This window comes from Balaenoptera borealis (assembly GCF_965194805.1).
Source record: "Balaenoptera borealis genome assembly, chromosome: 12".
Taxonomy (NCBI): domain Eukaryota; kingdom Metazoa; phylum Chordata; class Mammalia; order Artiodactyla; family Balaenopteridae; genus Balaenoptera; species Balaenoptera borealis.
This window is the reverse complement of record NC_138869.1, coordinates 44,428,499-44,446,464: the sequence shown is the minus strand read 5'-3', so window position 1 is coordinate 44,446,464 and position 17,966 is coordinate 44,428,499. Positions and strand designations below refer to the sequence as shown.

Below are 17,966 nucleotides of genomic sequence, written 5' to 3'. Positions count from 1 at the left end.
AGAGAAAAACTGAGATTCTGCGTCATAGCAGATTCCACATCCACAGTGTACCCAAGCACTTCTGCCATAAAATACTTAAAACAAGTGTGTAAAGAAGGTAGAGACCTAGCAAAACTTCTTACCACGAAAGTAAAGCAAAAGACTAGCAGCTTGAAGTTAGCTACGTCAGAGTAAAAAAGGTATACTATGCAAAGAGTCCTGTACAAGTACAGCTGGATAAACAAAGATTGAAAGGTGAATTTACAAGTTTAAATGGGCTAAGTTGTGCTTTTAAATAGCAGACTGCCAAGAACTGTAAGTATTTATAAATACTGGCAATTTGCAATTTGGTGGCAATAGGCAAATTAGCCAGAAGAATATACTGTGTCTAAATAGGTGAAAAAACCTGACTGGGCTTCTTATGCCAAATCTTTGATTCTGGTTTTAAATGACTCCTTACAGCTTTGTTATGAAAAGCTGAAATTAGCTTTGACACCTAAACTTAGAATCTCAAACTATCATGGATAATTTACCACCACAAAATATTTATTATTAGATTTTCTGTATTACACCCATGTGATTTGTGTGTAAAAGCATCCTTCCCTAAACAATTTAAACAAGAGACATCTATTTGCGCAGTCACATGTGTATAACAGAAAACAGATTAACACTATGAAGACAAGACACGGAAAGGTAATTATAGTGTGACAGATAACGGATTTATTTTAGGGGGCAAGGATTTCTGGAAGTCTATAATTAAGGGTCACCAGGCAAAGATAAAAATACTTCCTAATGAACTTCTTCCTTCTAATAATTCTGCTTCCAATGCAAAAGCACAACAATGCTTTATGTAATTAAGATCAATTTATATGCAGCTATTATCATCATACTTGGCATTCTCTTATTTATTTATTTATTTTAAATTTTTTTGGCCACAACTCGTGGCATGTGGGATCTTAGTTCCCCGAGTAGGAATCAAACCCGTGCCTTCTGCAGTAGAAGCACGGAGTCTTAACCACTGGACTGCCATGGAAGCCCTTGGCATTCTTTTAATTAAAAGTCATTCATCAGGAAAATAAGATAAAGGTTCATTTTCTCCTAGATTATATATAATCAATAACAAACAGGTACTCACAAGGTGAGTTAGGGAGAAAACTGAACTCAGTTTAGTGAGTATCTGTTACTGAATTCAATCTTTAGCTGCAAAAGCTGATGCGTATGTATCAACAGTTCAAGATTGAGGAAGAAAAAATTTGAAACAATTTCCTTTGAAGCAACGAGTGATGTGTAGCTGAGATATGAACACTGTTCTGAACAGAGTAACATATTTGTAAACTTTCAGACAATAGCAAAGATTAACTCAGAAGGGTGCTTTAAGAAGCCCCTGCCAAACATATCCAAATATTAATTTTTCTTAATACTGGTTCCACTAAAATATGTAACAGTATCAGGATTACATCTTTACATTTCACTCACATCTCTGGAGTCTTGGATTTGTTTTTTCCATTGAAAAACTCAGGAAGAGCACGCCGTTCAATCACATGAATACTGAAGGGGAAAAAGACAATTAGGAGTCCTCTTTGAAAAATAAAATCCTGAAATTTGAGCTAAGCTTGTTTAATTTTCAAAGTGAAACTGATAAAACCAAAAACTGAGCACTACTTGCAAAATTTAACTGGCTTACACAAGTTCCTATGTATTAACAGTATGTAATAATAAAATTAAAGAATATATGTAATATATATTTATAAAGTTATATATAATATATAGAGCTAAAGAAAGCTTTCCCTTTCTCACCTCCAATACTTAGTGTAGTTCTTCTATTCCCATAACCAAACTCAAAAAGTTCTATAAACACACTGAAGGCTTCAGATTTTATGTTCTTATCATAACACACCGTAACTAGATGATGAGCCACAAATTAGGAAAAGTTCTTTGGAAATTGGCTGACAAAAATCATAGTAGTTGGCATGGCAACAAATTGGTGAAATGAATGATCGACCAAAAGACAACAAAACTGACTGTAATCGGTTTCTTAGGCTCAACATTAATGCACCTTTTCATCCAGCATTCAGAAACTTTGTGGTTAACTGAATTTTTAAAAATAGTTCAGTGATTTACTGCTTTTAAAAAGATCACAGAACTAATTTTTAACATTCAGATAAAAAGCACTGATAATTTTATAAAATGTTACAGGTGATAAGCACTGTAGAGACCATGTGAAATGATCAGGCCTAAAACACTCTACAAATGAAACCAACTGTACCTTTAGCACAAAGGTTTTGACATTAATGCTAATCAATATTTTTCCTGATGACACATTTTAGTTTCTCAGTGCCTTTCCAGATATGCAACACGTACAGAGATTACATGGGAAAGAGCAAATCAACAGTCTGTGAACACAAATAAAAGCATTCACTCTTTCATTATTTGGTAACGTTTAAATTGTTTGAATTGGATACTACCAAATACTATAAATAAAATGAATCACCTGGAAACTTACAGGAAGATAATTTCTAAGATGAATTTATGTTCCATAGATATATGTATAATGAATTTCCAAGTTTTATTATAAGGAGAATAACTGTAAGCAATTAATTATAAACTGGTCCTAATATACCTCTCATTGTTATGTTACAGGTTAGGGAGAGGCCACAAAAACAATTTCACCAAGAACAAAACACACAAGAATGTTTAATCGCAAGCACTTTCTTTTTCAAAAATCTATGTTTGAAGTACTGGCAGCTGATTCCTTACGTTCTGAGAATGAGTCAAGTAGTAGAAGGAGTGGGATATTCGGAATCAGAAAACCTGAGTTCTTCCAATTAGCAACTATGCAACTTTGCACCACTTCAACCGAGGCTGTATTTATCTATAAAATAGGGATATAACTAATACCTCTACTGTCCATCTAACAGCACACTTTGTGACATGCAAAGATCATCATGCAAATGGAAGTGTTTCTGTAACCTATAAAAACCTAAAAAACTATGTACTGTTATGACTTTCCCCTTTTTTGAGGGGAAAATGCTAGTTTCTCAAGCCATTCTGAATCTTAATCTGTAATTACAAATGACAATAATGAAACTTCCAAATTTGAAAGTAATTTAACATAATAATCAATGTAATGAAGACTGACCTTCAAAGAAAAGCGATATCTTATTCTGTTTCAGCTTCTACTTATTCAAAACAATGAGGAACAGCATTCAGAGTTAGTTTTAAAAAGTATGCTGAAAAGTCGCAATAGTAGAGGCCATACCTTGTGGTTTTGGACAAAAATGAGGTATGACTCAAATGGACCATCCACCCTATTCTTTTAAGTTGGTTTTAAAAGAGATATATATATAAGCAGAGGACCACGAGATTGTAAGGGCAGCATCACTAGACTAAGTATACAGCCTTCCAATGAAAGTACCTTAAAGAAACTAACATCTATTTGGAGTTCTGGTACATATATTTAAAAATAAAAAACTGTCCAACAAAAATCAGCCTGACGTGAAAGAGTTACATTTCATAAGTAATCAATAGGTAAGATATGTACATCTCCATTTATTTCCAGCCATGTTCCAAGGGTGCCACAGTGGCTGTGGTAAATGACAGGGAGGGTGTTGAAGAGGTTGTTTTGCTGAACTCTCTTACATGCCACGGTTTATACAAGAAAGGGCTCCTGTTTCTGATTAACATGAAGCCATTATTGGGTACTAAGATGAATTTTTCTTTATATATTTCCATAATGTTTAAAAATCATATAATGAACATCAATATTTTATAATTATTAAATACTCAAGCATTTGCCTGTCTGAACTAAAACTGACTCCAAATGAGTCAGGTTCAAGTTTACAAAATTTTATAACCCTAAGTTACAACACAATAGTTTCTATCCCCAAGTAAAACAACCAAAAGAACACATTCCAAAGTTAAAATAAAATAACTTTCCATCCCCCTTCATCCAGTGTGACAGTGATTACTGATGAGGGGACCTGCGCAGAAGAGCACAATTTTTTAAAAAAAAAAATAATAAATTTATTTATTTATTTTTGGTTGCACTGGGTCTTCGTTGCTTCGTGCAGGCTTTCTCTAGTTGTGGAGAGCAGGGGCTACTCTTCATTGTGGTGCACGGGCTTCTCATTGAGGTGGCTTCTCTTGTGGAGCACAGGCTCTAGGCACGCAGGCTTCAGTAGCTGCACCGCGTGGGCTCAGTAGTTGTGGCTCGTGGGCTCTAGAGCGCAGGCTCAGTAGTTGTGGTGCACGGGCTTAGCTGCTCCACGGCATGTGGGATCTTCCCAGACCAGGGATCGAACCCGTGTCCCCTGCATTGGCAGGTGGATCCTTAACCACTGCACCACCAGGGAAGTTGTGAGCACAATATAGTTTCAAGGAAAGTTTTCCCACTCCTAATTACCATGTTCACAGATGTAAGCGACCTACTCACCAGTTATAATCAAACCACGATGCATAGCTAGGAATAATAATGTGATTGGTCTGCTCTGTCACATTATCTTCACCAGGGTCAACTGACCGACTCTGATCACCTTTGCCAGGATCTTCATCTTCCTATAGAAAAGAAGCCAAAGTTCAGAGAAAGAGAACTACAGAGAGATATGGAAGAGCTTTCAAACTTCTAGTAGCAGGTTACAGAAAATGCAGCTAGCTGATCCAATTTCAAGGACCAGGAGAACAAATTTCAAGTAAAAATAGCCTTTCACAGTTTTTAAGGTACCTTCACAAGATGTCCAGATGAGATAGCGTATTTTATTCCTCCTTTTTACAGATGAGGGAATCAACTCAGAGAGCCCAAAACTTTTTCCACAATAGCCTGCTACTTATTTGTCTAGTTTTACCTAATCCTAGAATCACAAATCTAAATTACTAGTTCTCAATTTATTTATAAGGAGGTAACACAAGGACACTGAGACATAAGGATAAGGTTTCCCCAATCCCAAAGACTGAGTACTAAGTATCTGCCAACAGCGATATGTGCAATATCTCACTTATTCCTCACAATAACAGCAGGTACTGTTTATCATGTCTTTTGTGGATGAGAAAATGATGCACAGAGCTAACAAGACATAAACAGGATAAAACTCCAGAAAGTCCAGCTAGAGGGCCTACACTCTTAACCACTCTTACTGATGAAAATTGGTTCTGACTTTTATCACATTTATGTAGGTTTTGCAAATGATTCCACCTAAAAACCTGGTTTTGCTAATACAATAATTTCAAAAAGCACTGCTTTAGGTCAAAACACAAGAACATATTTTATGCTACCAGTAAACAGTAATAATTACTTTTTTTTCTTTGGCTGCATGTGGGATCTTAGTTCCCCGACCGAGGCCCACAGCAGTGAAAGCACGGAGTCCGAACCACTGGACCACCAGGGAATTCCCCCAGTAATAATTACTTTCAAATAATATTATCTAACATACTCTTTATATTCAAGGGGATCCAAGTGTCCCATAAATGTCCTTTACAGATTTTTCTCCTCAATACAAAACCTGATCAAGGAGTCCATATTATATATGATATTCATGTCTCCTTTAACCCCTGACTCCTTTTTGGGGGAGATTTTATGACATTAAAATTCTTGAAGAATCCAGATCAGACAGCTTGTAGAGCATCTACCAATCTCTATTTATCACAATGATTCTTCATAATTAACTTAAGATTAAACATTTTTACAAAGAATACTACAGGAAATAAGCTTATTAACATTCAGATATTTTCAAATTGTGTAGAGTTCTATCTATCAACCTTTTATCTGTGGTGTTTTTACTGTTTTTAATCTTATAAAATTCTTTTCTGTTAAGAAACCAGTCAAATTTTGCATCATATTCTTTTGCAATGGTTCCATAGTTTAATTTCTACCTTTAACTTAAATCAACCTAAATTTCCTGTGTTATGTTATTTTAGGTGAGGATCTAGTTACTGCTAAAAACTTAAGACAGTAGTTTCCTTACGATCAGTGAATACCAAAAAAAAAATTTAATGCATGAAATCATCAAGGAAACTCTGGTTGTTACTTAAATGATATTGAAACAAATGTGTTAATATTGATGACAAAGGTAAGGAATTTTATTTCCCAAACAAGGGAAGCTAGCAAAATCTATGCTCATGGTTAATTTGTTTTTGTGGCATAGGTTCTACAAATTCAATGTGATTCAATTCAGAAAATTTTCTTTATTCAGGAAAACTAGGGAGAGGCTGGTATTGAAATGAATAAAGGCTGACAGTCTACAGTTTAGTCATCTCAGTGAGGAAAGAAGCAGGATGACATCATGGGACTGGTGTTAGAGTAACCACCTCTAACCATCTTAGGTTTACGTTACATAACAGACTTGTCCATAGTTTCAAAAGTACTCCCACCTTTGGCATAAAAAAAAAGGAGGGGGGGCGTAATTCTTTGGTTTTCTATTTTGGCCTCCTTTATTGCCACCCAATACTTTCTACTCTAAAAGATGACATCTTTTTACAAATGTAATATTCATAAATGTTTATGAGTAGCTCTTTGAATAAAGAAGTTTGATTTTAAAGAAAAAAATCATAAGAACAGTTCAGCTGAAGAGCCATCTGTAGAAGAGTTTCTTGAAATACTTTTCCTTGAAATCCGGTCATGAATATTTTCATTTCATGACTGTGTAAAAAACAACAATAAGTGTCACTATGGGGGAAGTTCTCTGACTCACTGAAAAAGAAAAAAAAGAACTAACCATTTTCAGCATTAAGGAAGTTATTTCAAGGAGATTAAGAATTAGTTACACATCTTAACACAGTTAGAAATGACAACCTGAATAAACAAGGTGCCATTTATTTAAAGAGAAATAAAACCTTGCCTAAAATCCAACACCATCCTACAGCCTAATTATTGACATGTCTCCGCAGCAAAATTGATGAAACAGGAAGTAGCTGACTTTAAGGCTCAAAAAAGGTGAAGAGTATGATCAAAGGCTACATCAATTGTGGGCTGGGGCTGCACTAATAGAAATGGGAGTGAGAAAATCAAAGCAAGGCACGGTCCCTTGCTCATCTGGAATATTGTGCAGCTCTGATTATTAACCTGCAACCAGGAGAGTAATGGAACCAGAAACTATAGCATATGAGGAATACTACCTGGGAAAATGGCAAATTCCTCTTGATAAAATTTGGGGGGTGGGTCAAGAAAGACACACTATTTTGGGGGGGTGTTAAAAAGAAATTAAAAAATCAGAAGGACCTCAAAATGGAATATTTCTAAGGAAACTTCCAAATCAGTGTTTCTACTGCTTGATACACAGGACCCTTAGAGTTACTGTTGCACCAGGCCTAGCTAAATCATTACCTTTCCTCCTGTTGTGACTGTTTCTTCATCCTGCTCATCTGCAAAATCAAAACACGTAATTCATTTAACAGGTAAATGCTCTCTCGATTACCTGGAAACCTTAAGGTTTAAGGAATGATACTGGACAGAGAAAAGGAAAGAAACAGCATTATTAAAGCTAATTCACCTTGAATAATTCAGTAAATTAGAATTGTACACAGAAGCATAGAGGTGAGTAAAAATTCAAAGCACAAATCATTAAAATTCTCCAACAATAGGGAACTTATAATTAAATACTACTTGGGCTACAATCTTAGTCATGATCTTACTTAATAATAGGTAAGGAACTTGGTTTGGGCTCTTGCCTCCAGAGGTTTAGTGAAACAAAGTAATGACATTTCGGATCCCAGAGGAAATGAGTAAAGAATGAGGAGTAAAGAAGGAGGTGATAATCAATCCCTACAGACAAAGTCCTGCCAAGAGTGTTAATACCTTCTGAGGATAGGGGACTACAGGACCTAAATGTTAGTCTTGCAAAAGAACAAAGGCAAATCCATGTATAATTTAAACTAGGCAGCTGACTTCCATAGTGAAAAGTAAAAGTTCCACGGTGGAAAAGGTAAGAGGTTACAGCACAAATAATTACATGGTTGAGTTCCTGTAACATTTTATTTTTTATATAATTATTATGACCCTTGGCAGTGACTAAGGCACTGTAAAGTTTAAAGAGAACACAAGGAAGCCATTTTTTTCCATTATTCCTTCAAACAAATATTTCCAAGAATCTGCTATTTGAAAAGCACTAAATAAACTGCTTAGACAGGGGTCAGGATCTATAGCCTACAAGCTAAATCAGGCCCACTGCCTGTTTTTGTATGGAATCTGGGAAATTGACTCTTAGTGTGTTCCTAGTCAACAGTTAACTGATAAGAAGGGTGGTTCGCTGTGCCTAGACTGTGCACAACACAGCTTATGATAAACTTCTGCAGCCTGAAATTCTGGTATGTGTTAGGCAGAGGGTACCCTACATTACCAGTAGAAACACTGATCTCAAACAAGCTTCCCTAGGTGGAAACACTGCATGTGTGTTGCTGTGGGAAGAGCGCACTCTGTGCGATCCCTCACGTAAGGGAGAGAGCGTAAGGAAGCCTGCACCCAGACTCTGCCTGTGTTATTTCCCCTTATGATCTGTTTATGCTTCCTATGTTGCTGTGATATATGTCAGCCATAAGTACAACTATATGCTGAGTTCCATCAGTCCTTCTAGAGAATCTCCAAACCTGGGGATGGTCTTGGGGATTCCTATCACACCTGTAAGTGAAGAATGATTTTTTTATTTTTAAATGGTTAAAGAGAAAATCAATAGAAGAATAAATATATCATGACATATCAAAAATTAATTGAAATTCAAATTTCAGTGTCTGTAAATAAAAGTTTTATTGGAATAAACCGTGATCATTTGTTTATATATTATGAATGGCTGTATCTGCATTACAACGGCAAAGCTGACTAGCTGTAACTTAGACCTTATAGCCCAAAATGCCTAAAATATTTACTATCTGGCCCTTTTTAGAAAAGTTTGCCAACCCCTACTTTAGAGGATATAAGAAGATGAGTAGTATTTTAACAGGTTATAAGGAACCAGCCTTCAAACATTTAACTAAATTTTATGCACCAGCCACCGTCCAAGTGCTAAGGACACGGGCTTCCCTGGTGGTCCAGTGGTTAAGAATCTGCCTGCCAATGCAGAAGACATGGGTCTGAGCCCTGGTCCAGGAAGATCCCACATGTCGCAGAGCAACTAAGCCCGTGCGTCACAACTACTGAGCCTGCGCTCTACAGCCTGCGAGCCACAACTACTGAGCCCGTGTGCCACAACTACTGAAGCCCATGCACCTATAGCCCATGCTCCGCAACAAGAGAAGCCACAGCAATAAGCCCGCACACCACAACAAAGAGTAGCCCCTGCTCGCTGCAACTAGAGAAAAGCCCGCGTGCAGCAATGAAGACCCAGTGCAGCCAAAAATAAATAAAATAAAATAAACAAATAAATTTATTTTTTAAAAAAATGCTAAAGACACAATGATGAACAAGAAAAAGTCCCTGTCTTTATGGAGTTTATATTCCAGTTAAGAGTGGCAGGAGATGGAAGAGAAAATAAACAAACAAAAAGATATCAAATGTTGAAAACTGCTATACACAGAGGGAGGAACACTCCTGAGCTCATTCTACGAGGCCACCATCACCCTGATACCAAAACCAGACAAGGATGTCACAAAGAAAGAAAACTACAGGCCAATATCACTGATGAACATAGATGCAAAAATCCTCAACAAAATACTGGCAAACAGAATCCAACAGCACATTAAAAGGATCATACACCATGATCAGGTGGGGTTTATCCCAGGAATGCAAGGATTCTTCAATATACGCAAATCAATCAATGTGATACACCATATTAACAAACTGAAGAATAAAAACCATATGATCATCTCAATAGATGCAGAAAAAGCTTTTGACAAATTTCAACACCCATTTAGGATAGAACCTCTCCAGAAAGTGGGCATAGAGGGAACCTACCTCAACATAATAAAGGCCATGTGTGACAAACCCACAGCCAACAACGTCCTCAATGGTGAAAAACTGAAACCATTTCCACTAAGATCAGGAACAAGACAAGGCTGCCCACTCTCACCACTATTAGTCAACATAGTTTTGGAGGTTTTAGCCACAGCAATCAGAGAAGAAAAAGAAATAAAAGGAATCCAAGTTTGAAAAGAAGAAGTGAAGCTGTCGCTGTTTGCAGATGACATGATACTATACATAGAGAATCCTGGAGATGCTACCAGAAAACTACTGGAGCTGATCGGTGAATTTGGTAAAGTAGCAGGATGCAGAATTGATGCACAAAAGTCTCTTGCATTCCTATACACTAATGATGGGTAATCTGAAGGTGAAATTGAGAAAACACTCCCATTTACCATTGCAACAAAAAGAATGATATATCTGGGAGTAAGCCTACCTTGGGAGACGAAGGACCTGTATGCAGAAAATTATGGGACACTGATGAGAGAAACTGGAGATGATGCAGGTAGATGGAGAGATATACCATGTTCTTGGATTGGAAGAATCAACATTGTGAGGGTGAATATACTGCCCAGGGCAATCTACAGATTCAGTGCAGTACCTATCAAACTACCACTGGCGTTTTTCACAGAACTGGAGCAAAGGATCTCACGGTTTGTATGGAGGCACAGGAGACCCCGAATAGCCAAAGCAATCTTGAGAAAGAAAGGCGGAGCTGGGGGAGTCGGGCTCCCTGACTTCAGACTGTGCTGCAGAGCTACGGTGGTCGAGGCAGTGTGGTGGTGGCACAAAGACAGAGGTGTAGATCGGTGGAGCAGGATGGAGGGCCCAGAGGTAAAGCCACGCACATATGGTCACCTTATCTTTGATAAAGGAAGCGGGAGTGTACAGTGGCGAAAAGACAGCCTCTTCAGTGAGTGGTGCTGGGAAAACTGGACAGCTACACGTGGAGGAATTAAATTGGAACACTCCCTAACACCATACACAAAAATAAACTCAGAATGGATTGAAGACCTAAATGTAAGGCCAGACACTGTTAAACTCTTGGAGGAAGGCATAGGCGGAACACTCCGTGACATGGATCACAGCTGGATCCTTTTTGACCCACCTCCTAGAGAGACAGAAATAAAAACAAAAATAAACAAATGGGACCTAATGAAGCTTAGAAGCTTTTGCACAGCAAAGGAAACCATAGACAGGACAAAAAGGCAACCCTCAAAATGGGAGAAAATATTTGCAAATGAAGCAACTGACAAAGGATTAATCTCTGAAATTTACAAGCAGCTCATGCAGCTCAATATCAAAAAGGCAAACCCAATCCAAAAATGGACAGAAGACCTGGGTAGACATTTCTCCAAAGAAGATATGCAGATTGCCAACAAACACATGAAAGAATGCTCAACATCATTAATCATTAGAGAAATGCAAATCAAAACTACAATGAGATACCATCTCACAACTGTCAGAGTGGTCATCATCAAAAAATCTACCAACAATGAATACCGGAGAGGGTGTGGAGAAAAGGGAACCCTCTTGCACTGTTGGTGGGAATGTAAATTGGTGCAGCCACTATGGAGAACAGTATGGAGGTTCCTTAAAAAACTAAAAATAGAGCTACCATATGACCCAGCGGTCCCACTACTGGGCATATACCCTGAGAAAACCATGGTTCAAAGGGAGCCGTGTACCACAGTGTTCACTGCAGCTCTATTTACGGTAGCCAGGACATGGAGGCAACCGGGTGTCCATCGACAGATGAATGGATGGAGGGGATGTGGCACATATATACCGTAGATTATTGCTCGGCCATAAAAAGACACGAAATTGAGTTGTTTGTGGTGAGATGGATGGGCCTGGAGTCTGTCATACAGAGTGAAGTAAGTCAGAGAGAGCAAAACAAATGGCATGTGCTAACACATTTGTATGTAATCTAAGAAAGGGAAAAAGGGTGGTCATGAAGAGCCTGGGGGCAAGACGGGAATGGAGACGCAGACGTACTAGAGAGTGGACTTGGGGATATGGGGAGGGGGATGGGTCGGCTTAGACGAGGTGGGAGAGTGGCATGGACATATATACACTACCAAATGTAAAACAGATAGCTGGTGGGGGGCGGCTGCATGGCACAGGGAGATCAGCTTGGTGCTTTGTGACCGCCTGGAGTGGTGGGATGGGGAGGGTGGGAGACGCAAGAGGGAGGGGATATGGGGATGTGTGTGTATGTATAGCTGATTCACTTTGTTACGAGGCAGAAGCTAACACACCATTGTAAAGCAATTATACTCCAATAAAGATGTTAAAAAAAAAAAAACTGCTATACAGAGTCTAAAAACAAAATAATATATTTCAGAGAGGAATTGGGTGGGTGGACCCTTCACAGCAAATATAGAGGGAAGCCTCTCTGAAAAGGTGACATTTAAGCTGCAACCTGAGAGAAGGACAAAGCAAGCATTCCACAGAGAGGAAGAAGCCAAATCAAAGAACCTCAGGTGCGGATGTACCCCATGACTTCACAAAACTATAAGCATGAATAGAAGCTGAGAGAAATGAGCGGGACACAAGAGCAGAGTGCAATGATACAAAGCATTAGCACTACAGATAGACAGTCCTAGATCTGAATCTGTGCTCTCTCACTTAATAGCTGTACACTTAGGAATGTTACTGAAACCCTCCAGTCTCTATTTCCTAATCAGTGAATCGGGGCTAACACGGTTTTATGGAGAAACGCAAACAGGTAGAATGACACCTGACAGGTACTCACATAACATAAAGATGGACACTGTTCCTTGATTTGTAAGTTAGAGACAAACATCCGCTAAAAGCAGACGTGCGGTAAGTTACAGCACTACCAACAATGAGTCATCCAACTCTGCAGAGGGACTATTTTTTTCTTAGGAAGTGACTAACAGAAAGAATTCTGGGTAAGGCCGTCAAAAATGAACTTTTGTCCTTTGGGTCTTAGTAAACCAAAGGATAATCAACTTCTCACTAAATGGTGGTAGTACAATATAATGATTGCACTCTCTCTGGTCAAATTATACTATTTCATTTTAGTTTAACAGATTTTCATCCCTGAAGGAGTTTGGTACCCAATGGAAATAGACTTCTGATAATACAAAAGTAGGAGGGGCACCCTTCATACTGACTCCTAGATGGTAATACTCAATAAATGTTCTCTTCCTCCTTCTAGATGTGGGCAAATACACTCTCATCTCAGCCCCTGAATCTTGACCTTCCAGAGATCTCACAAAAGAAAGAAATGACTGGGTATACTTGGCTCAGTGGCATATAAGGCAAAATATGGATCAGTTAAAAAAACAAACAACTCTGAACAATAATTCTCAGTTGATGGATCAGTCACCGTTGGCATGGTTCAGGTTATAGCCAACGCAGAAAGTCAGATGCTTACATGATACATGGGAAGCCTGTTGGTCCCTGGATGAAAGGCCAGGACAACAATTTCAAATTGCAAAGAGCCAAACTCTCCAGCTATGGTCAGCAGCATCCACAGCCACAGCACTCCTGATTGAGACCTCAACTTGTTCACAAATACAACGGGAAGATCTCCTATACCCAGCACTAAAACTTTTAATCCAGTTGGAACCCCATCCTTTTCCTAAAATTGGCTTCAATTTGACTCCTCTGATAAAATCTAAGACAAAAATACTCTAATAGTCACATCACTTTTAAAAAGACAATTGTCCACTCCCTTAAAACTACAGAATTATTCTTTTTCGGGATATAACTTTAAACTATCATTCTATTTAACAAATTGTCCCAGTGAAGAGTATTCAAGTCTTAACAATATTTTACCTTTCACATTATTAAGAATATAAAACAAAAGACTGTTTATAGTTAGTTTTTGCTTTCTTGGCCTTTGATTCAGTGGGTAAGTGATGGCTGTAGAATAGGTGATATAAACTTATGGAAAATGAAAATTACTACTAGTTATTAAAGATCCATATTCTATTAATAATGTTAAAAACAATTACGATAGGATTTTGACAGTATCTCTTTTTATTGTTTATTTTGTTGACCTAATAACACCTTTATATAAACTGTCATCAAGACAATTTTCTGCTTTACTTTCAACATAACCAAAAATAGAATCATCCACTGATGTACAATGACAGGCTTTATGCCAGAAAAAGCAGGATGTATTTAGTGAAATGAAGTAGACAAACTCTCCCAAACACCCACTCATGTCTGCCATCAAGAATCAGAGCAGAAAAAAAAAAAAAAGAATCACAGCAGTTTATCTGAAATACAGAATTCACTTGACTAGGACATAGTGAAATACAAGTCTCATTTTCCACATAAGGAGATCTTGAAAATCCCTATTAGGTCTAAAATCCCATCAATTCATAAATTTAATATATACTGAAAACACGAGGATCCCCTTTGATTTTTACAAATGAAGAAAGTAAGTGAGATCATTATATATATAACTTTCAGGAACAAAGATGTTTAAAACTATCCTTACTTTTAAAAACTGGAACAAGTGACTACCCTCAAAGCACATCCAAGAATTAGACCTTACTTGTGAAAGTGTACTCTATAACTGGAAAATAGAGTAAAAGGATGATGTGACTCTCATTTTATCCTGTTAAGGAAATTTTCTCTTTTTTAAAATATTTATTTATTTGGCTGCACCGGGTCTTAGTTGTGGCATGTGGGCTCTTAGCTGCAGTATGCGAACACTTAGTTGCGGCATGCATGTGGGAACTAGTTCCCTGACCAGGGATCAAACCCAGGCCCCCTGCATTGGGAGCACAGCAGAGTCTTAACCACTAGACCATTAGGGAAGTCCCAAGGAAAGTTTCTGTTTGCTTACAAAGTATTAACAGTCAACAGATTTTTGTTCTGAAGACACAAAATCAATCTGCACACGTTGTGAAACAAATACTTCAGGCAGGTTATAAAAAGTGCTCTAATTATAACTGTTTCTTTAAAACTCAGATATTCTGATTTAGATATAATATTACCACCTTTGCTAGTCTGCAGGAAAACATTACGCTCTGAGAGAGGCAGATCAGTAAGAATGGAGAGAATGGATCATAAGAAATTAAATTTCCTAATATGGCAGCAAACTAAACAACAATGGTACTAACATAGCCATAGATAATATCTGTGCTAGAAAGCATAGCAACTGAAATCTCTCAGTAAAGAAAGGATTATCAAGGGAGCTGACATATTCAAGAGACAAAACTGTATAGATTTTCTGATTTTTACCTAGATCTGCTACAGTTCCTCCTTTAACAGGTGTATTTTCACTATCTTTCTTTGGGTTTACTAGAAAGAAAAAAAAAAATTATGTTTTAGGGGGAAAGTTCTACTTGTTTTTAAGAAAACAGAATAGAGATTAAAAATTACACGACTCTCACTGCATCTCCACCATCATTCAGTACTTACCTTTGCGCAAAACCTACTCACCTTCATGTAAAAACCGCAAGCCCAGCTGAGAAACATTAACACTTAATGTAACAGACAATATTCTGTAATTAATTAAACAAGCAGCAATCTTTTTCATCATAAAAGCAAATAATACAGAAATACAGAGAGTAAACCCTGAAAAGAACCTTTCAACCCCTTTACCAAAAGTATTTTTTGTGTTTTTTTTTGCACTTGTGGATTCCCATTTCTGTGCCATTCATTAAGACAGACAAATTGAGGGAGAACCAATACCTTTTATACATCTATGTAGACTTCAAAACATTCTGAGGGTTTTTAAATCTTACAGATATAAAGTTATCATACTGTGTTTATTTCCTTAGTACTCTACTTTTCTACTTTTGTACTTAGTTTTCTACTTTTGTAACAGTGCACCTGTGTGATCTTTCCATGTATTTTTAGTTACGTCTCTTTCATTTTTAATAGACACTCTGTGTCCATGAGTGGATCATGAGGTAACTAGCCCTATATCAATGGAAACTTTATTTTCAATTTTTCATTACTGTGTAATCAACATTCTTTTATACTTATCTTTATGCATGCATGTAATTACTTAATATGGATTATGAAATTAAAACTGTTATTGTACAGTTTTTAAAATTTAATAGATACAGCCAAATTGTGTTAAGTGCCTTCACCAATTTATACTTCCATCAATAGCATCTGAGAGTACTCACTTCCTCAAAACAGTTGTACTTTGGGAATCATCTACTTTCTAAGTTTTGAAAATCACATGGATGAAAAGTTACTTTAATGATTTACATATCCTTGGTTATATGAGATTAAGCATCTTTTCATACATTTTTTGATCCTAGGCTTTTTAATTACCAGTACATAATACTTTGTCCTTTATTCTGTAAGGTTTAAGAATCTTTATACATATTTAGGGTTTTAATTCTCTGTTTGTTAAATGGGTAATGAATATTTTCTCTAAGACTAACACTTGTTTAAAGTACATTAGTATTTGGAAATTTACTTTTACAGTTTTGTTTTTATTTTATTTTTTTAAATTAATTAATTAATTTATTTTTTGGCTGTGTTGGGGGCCAGGCTGGGTCTTCGTTGCTGCGCGTGGGCTTTCTCTAATTGCGGCGAGTGGGGGCTACTCTTCGTTGCAGTGTGCGGGCTTCTCATTGCAGTGGCTTCTCTTGTTGCAGAGCACAGGCTCTAGGCACGCAGGCTTCAGCCGTTGTGGCACGCAGGCTCAGTAGTTGTGGCTCACAGGCTCTAGAGTGCAGGCTCAGTAGTTGTGGCACACGGGCTTAGCTGCTCCGCGGCATGTGGGATCTTCCCGGACCAGGGCTCAAACCCGTGTCCCCTGCATTGGCAGGTGGATTCTTAACCACTGCGCAACCAGGGAAGTCTCTACAGTTTTGTTTTTAAATTGAGCACTTTAATCCACCTGAAGTTTAAATTCTTATATATGAAGAATACTAAAATTTACAGGACGTGTGGAACAGTTTGATCTTTTCCCATTTATTTGTGTTGCTAAATTCATAATAATTTTAATTTATTCACAAATATGGATCTACATTTGAATTGCCCATTCTATTTTTTCTTTTTTTGGCTGCGTTGGGTCTTTGTTGCGGCATGCAGGATCTTTCATTGCGGGTGCAAAGGCTCTTTGTTGCGGCACGAGGGCTTCTCTCTAGTTGTGGCGTGCTGGCTCCAGGGTGCGTGGACTCTGTAGTTGTGCTTAAGCTCCAGGACGCATGGGCTCTGTAGTTTGCAGCACTGGGGCTCTCTAGTTGAGGTGCATGGGCTCAGTTGCCCCGCAGCATGTGGGATCTTAGTTCCCCAACAAGGGGTAGAACCCGTGCCCCCTGCATTGGAAGGTGGATTCTTTACCACTGGATCACCAGAGAAGTCCCTGAATTGGCCATTCTATTCCACTGATGAATGCAGGCATTTTTGTGTCTAAACCATACTACATTAATTATTATAGCTTCCCAGTTTTAGATGGTTATCTCTTAGGACTATCACCACCTTCATAGTTTTTATTTAAAATTATTCTTTTGATTGCCTTTGTGAATTTTCTCTTCTATATGATCTTTAAAATATATTTGTGTGGTTTTTATTGCCCAATTTTGTATAACACAGTGATTTTTAGAAACTCATGTTAACATTATAGATGACTATATTTTTCATTTCTTAAAAATACAAATGACTACTTAAAAAAGAACAAAAAAGAAAAATGTAGGGATTACAACACACATCAAAGTAAAATACATGAAAACATTACAAGACAGGAGAGGGCATAGGTTAAATTATATTATGGTAAATTTCATACATTTTTATCTCAACTAGACAACAATGATTCTAAATCGATTTGATAAATTAAGGATATATTATATACTGTAATCCTTAGAGCAACCACTAAGAAAAATATAGCTAAAAAGCAAATAGAGAATAAGAAAATCCATACAGACAGGAAGTAGAATAGTGGTTGCCAACACATGGGGAAAGGGAATAATTTGGACTAACTCCTAATAAGTATAGGGTTTCTTTTCACAGGGATGAAAACATCTGGAATTAAGACAGTGGTGATGACTGCACAACATAGTGAGTTTACTAAAAACCATTGGAGTGATTAAAATACACTTTAAAATGGTGACTTTTACACTCTGTGAAGTTTAAAACTATGCTATATATAGGGACT

The 17,966-nt window shown here is 37.4% G+C and overlaps 1 protein-coding gene across 5 annotated transcripts in view; it reads right to left on the bottom strand.

Moving 5' to 3' along the window:
• The window catches only part of SMARCC1 (SWI/SNF related BAF chromatin remodeling complex subunit C1), a 190,171-nt gene that overhangs the window by 93,061 nt on the left and 79,144 nt on the right, over positions 1 to 17,966 (bottom strand). For all 5 annotated transcript variants that reach the window (XR_014232624.1, XM_082347328.1, XM_082347327.1 and 2 more), the window contains exons 12-15: positions 15,089 to 15,148; positions 7,295 to 7,332; positions 4,412 to 4,533; positions 1,456 to 1,527 (exon numbers count right to left, since the gene is read on the bottom strand). Coding sequence is in view for 4 of the 5 variants with exons in the window: in XM_082347328.1 (XP_082203454.1) it covers positions 1,456 to 1,527; positions 4,412 to 4,533; positions 7,295 to 7,332; positions 15,089 to 15,148 (292 nt within the window). In the remaining variant the exon portion in view is untranslated. The remainder of the gene's footprint in view (positions 1 to 1,455; positions 1,528 to 4,411; positions 4,534 to 7,294; positions 7,333 to 15,088; positions 15,149 to 17,966) is intronic.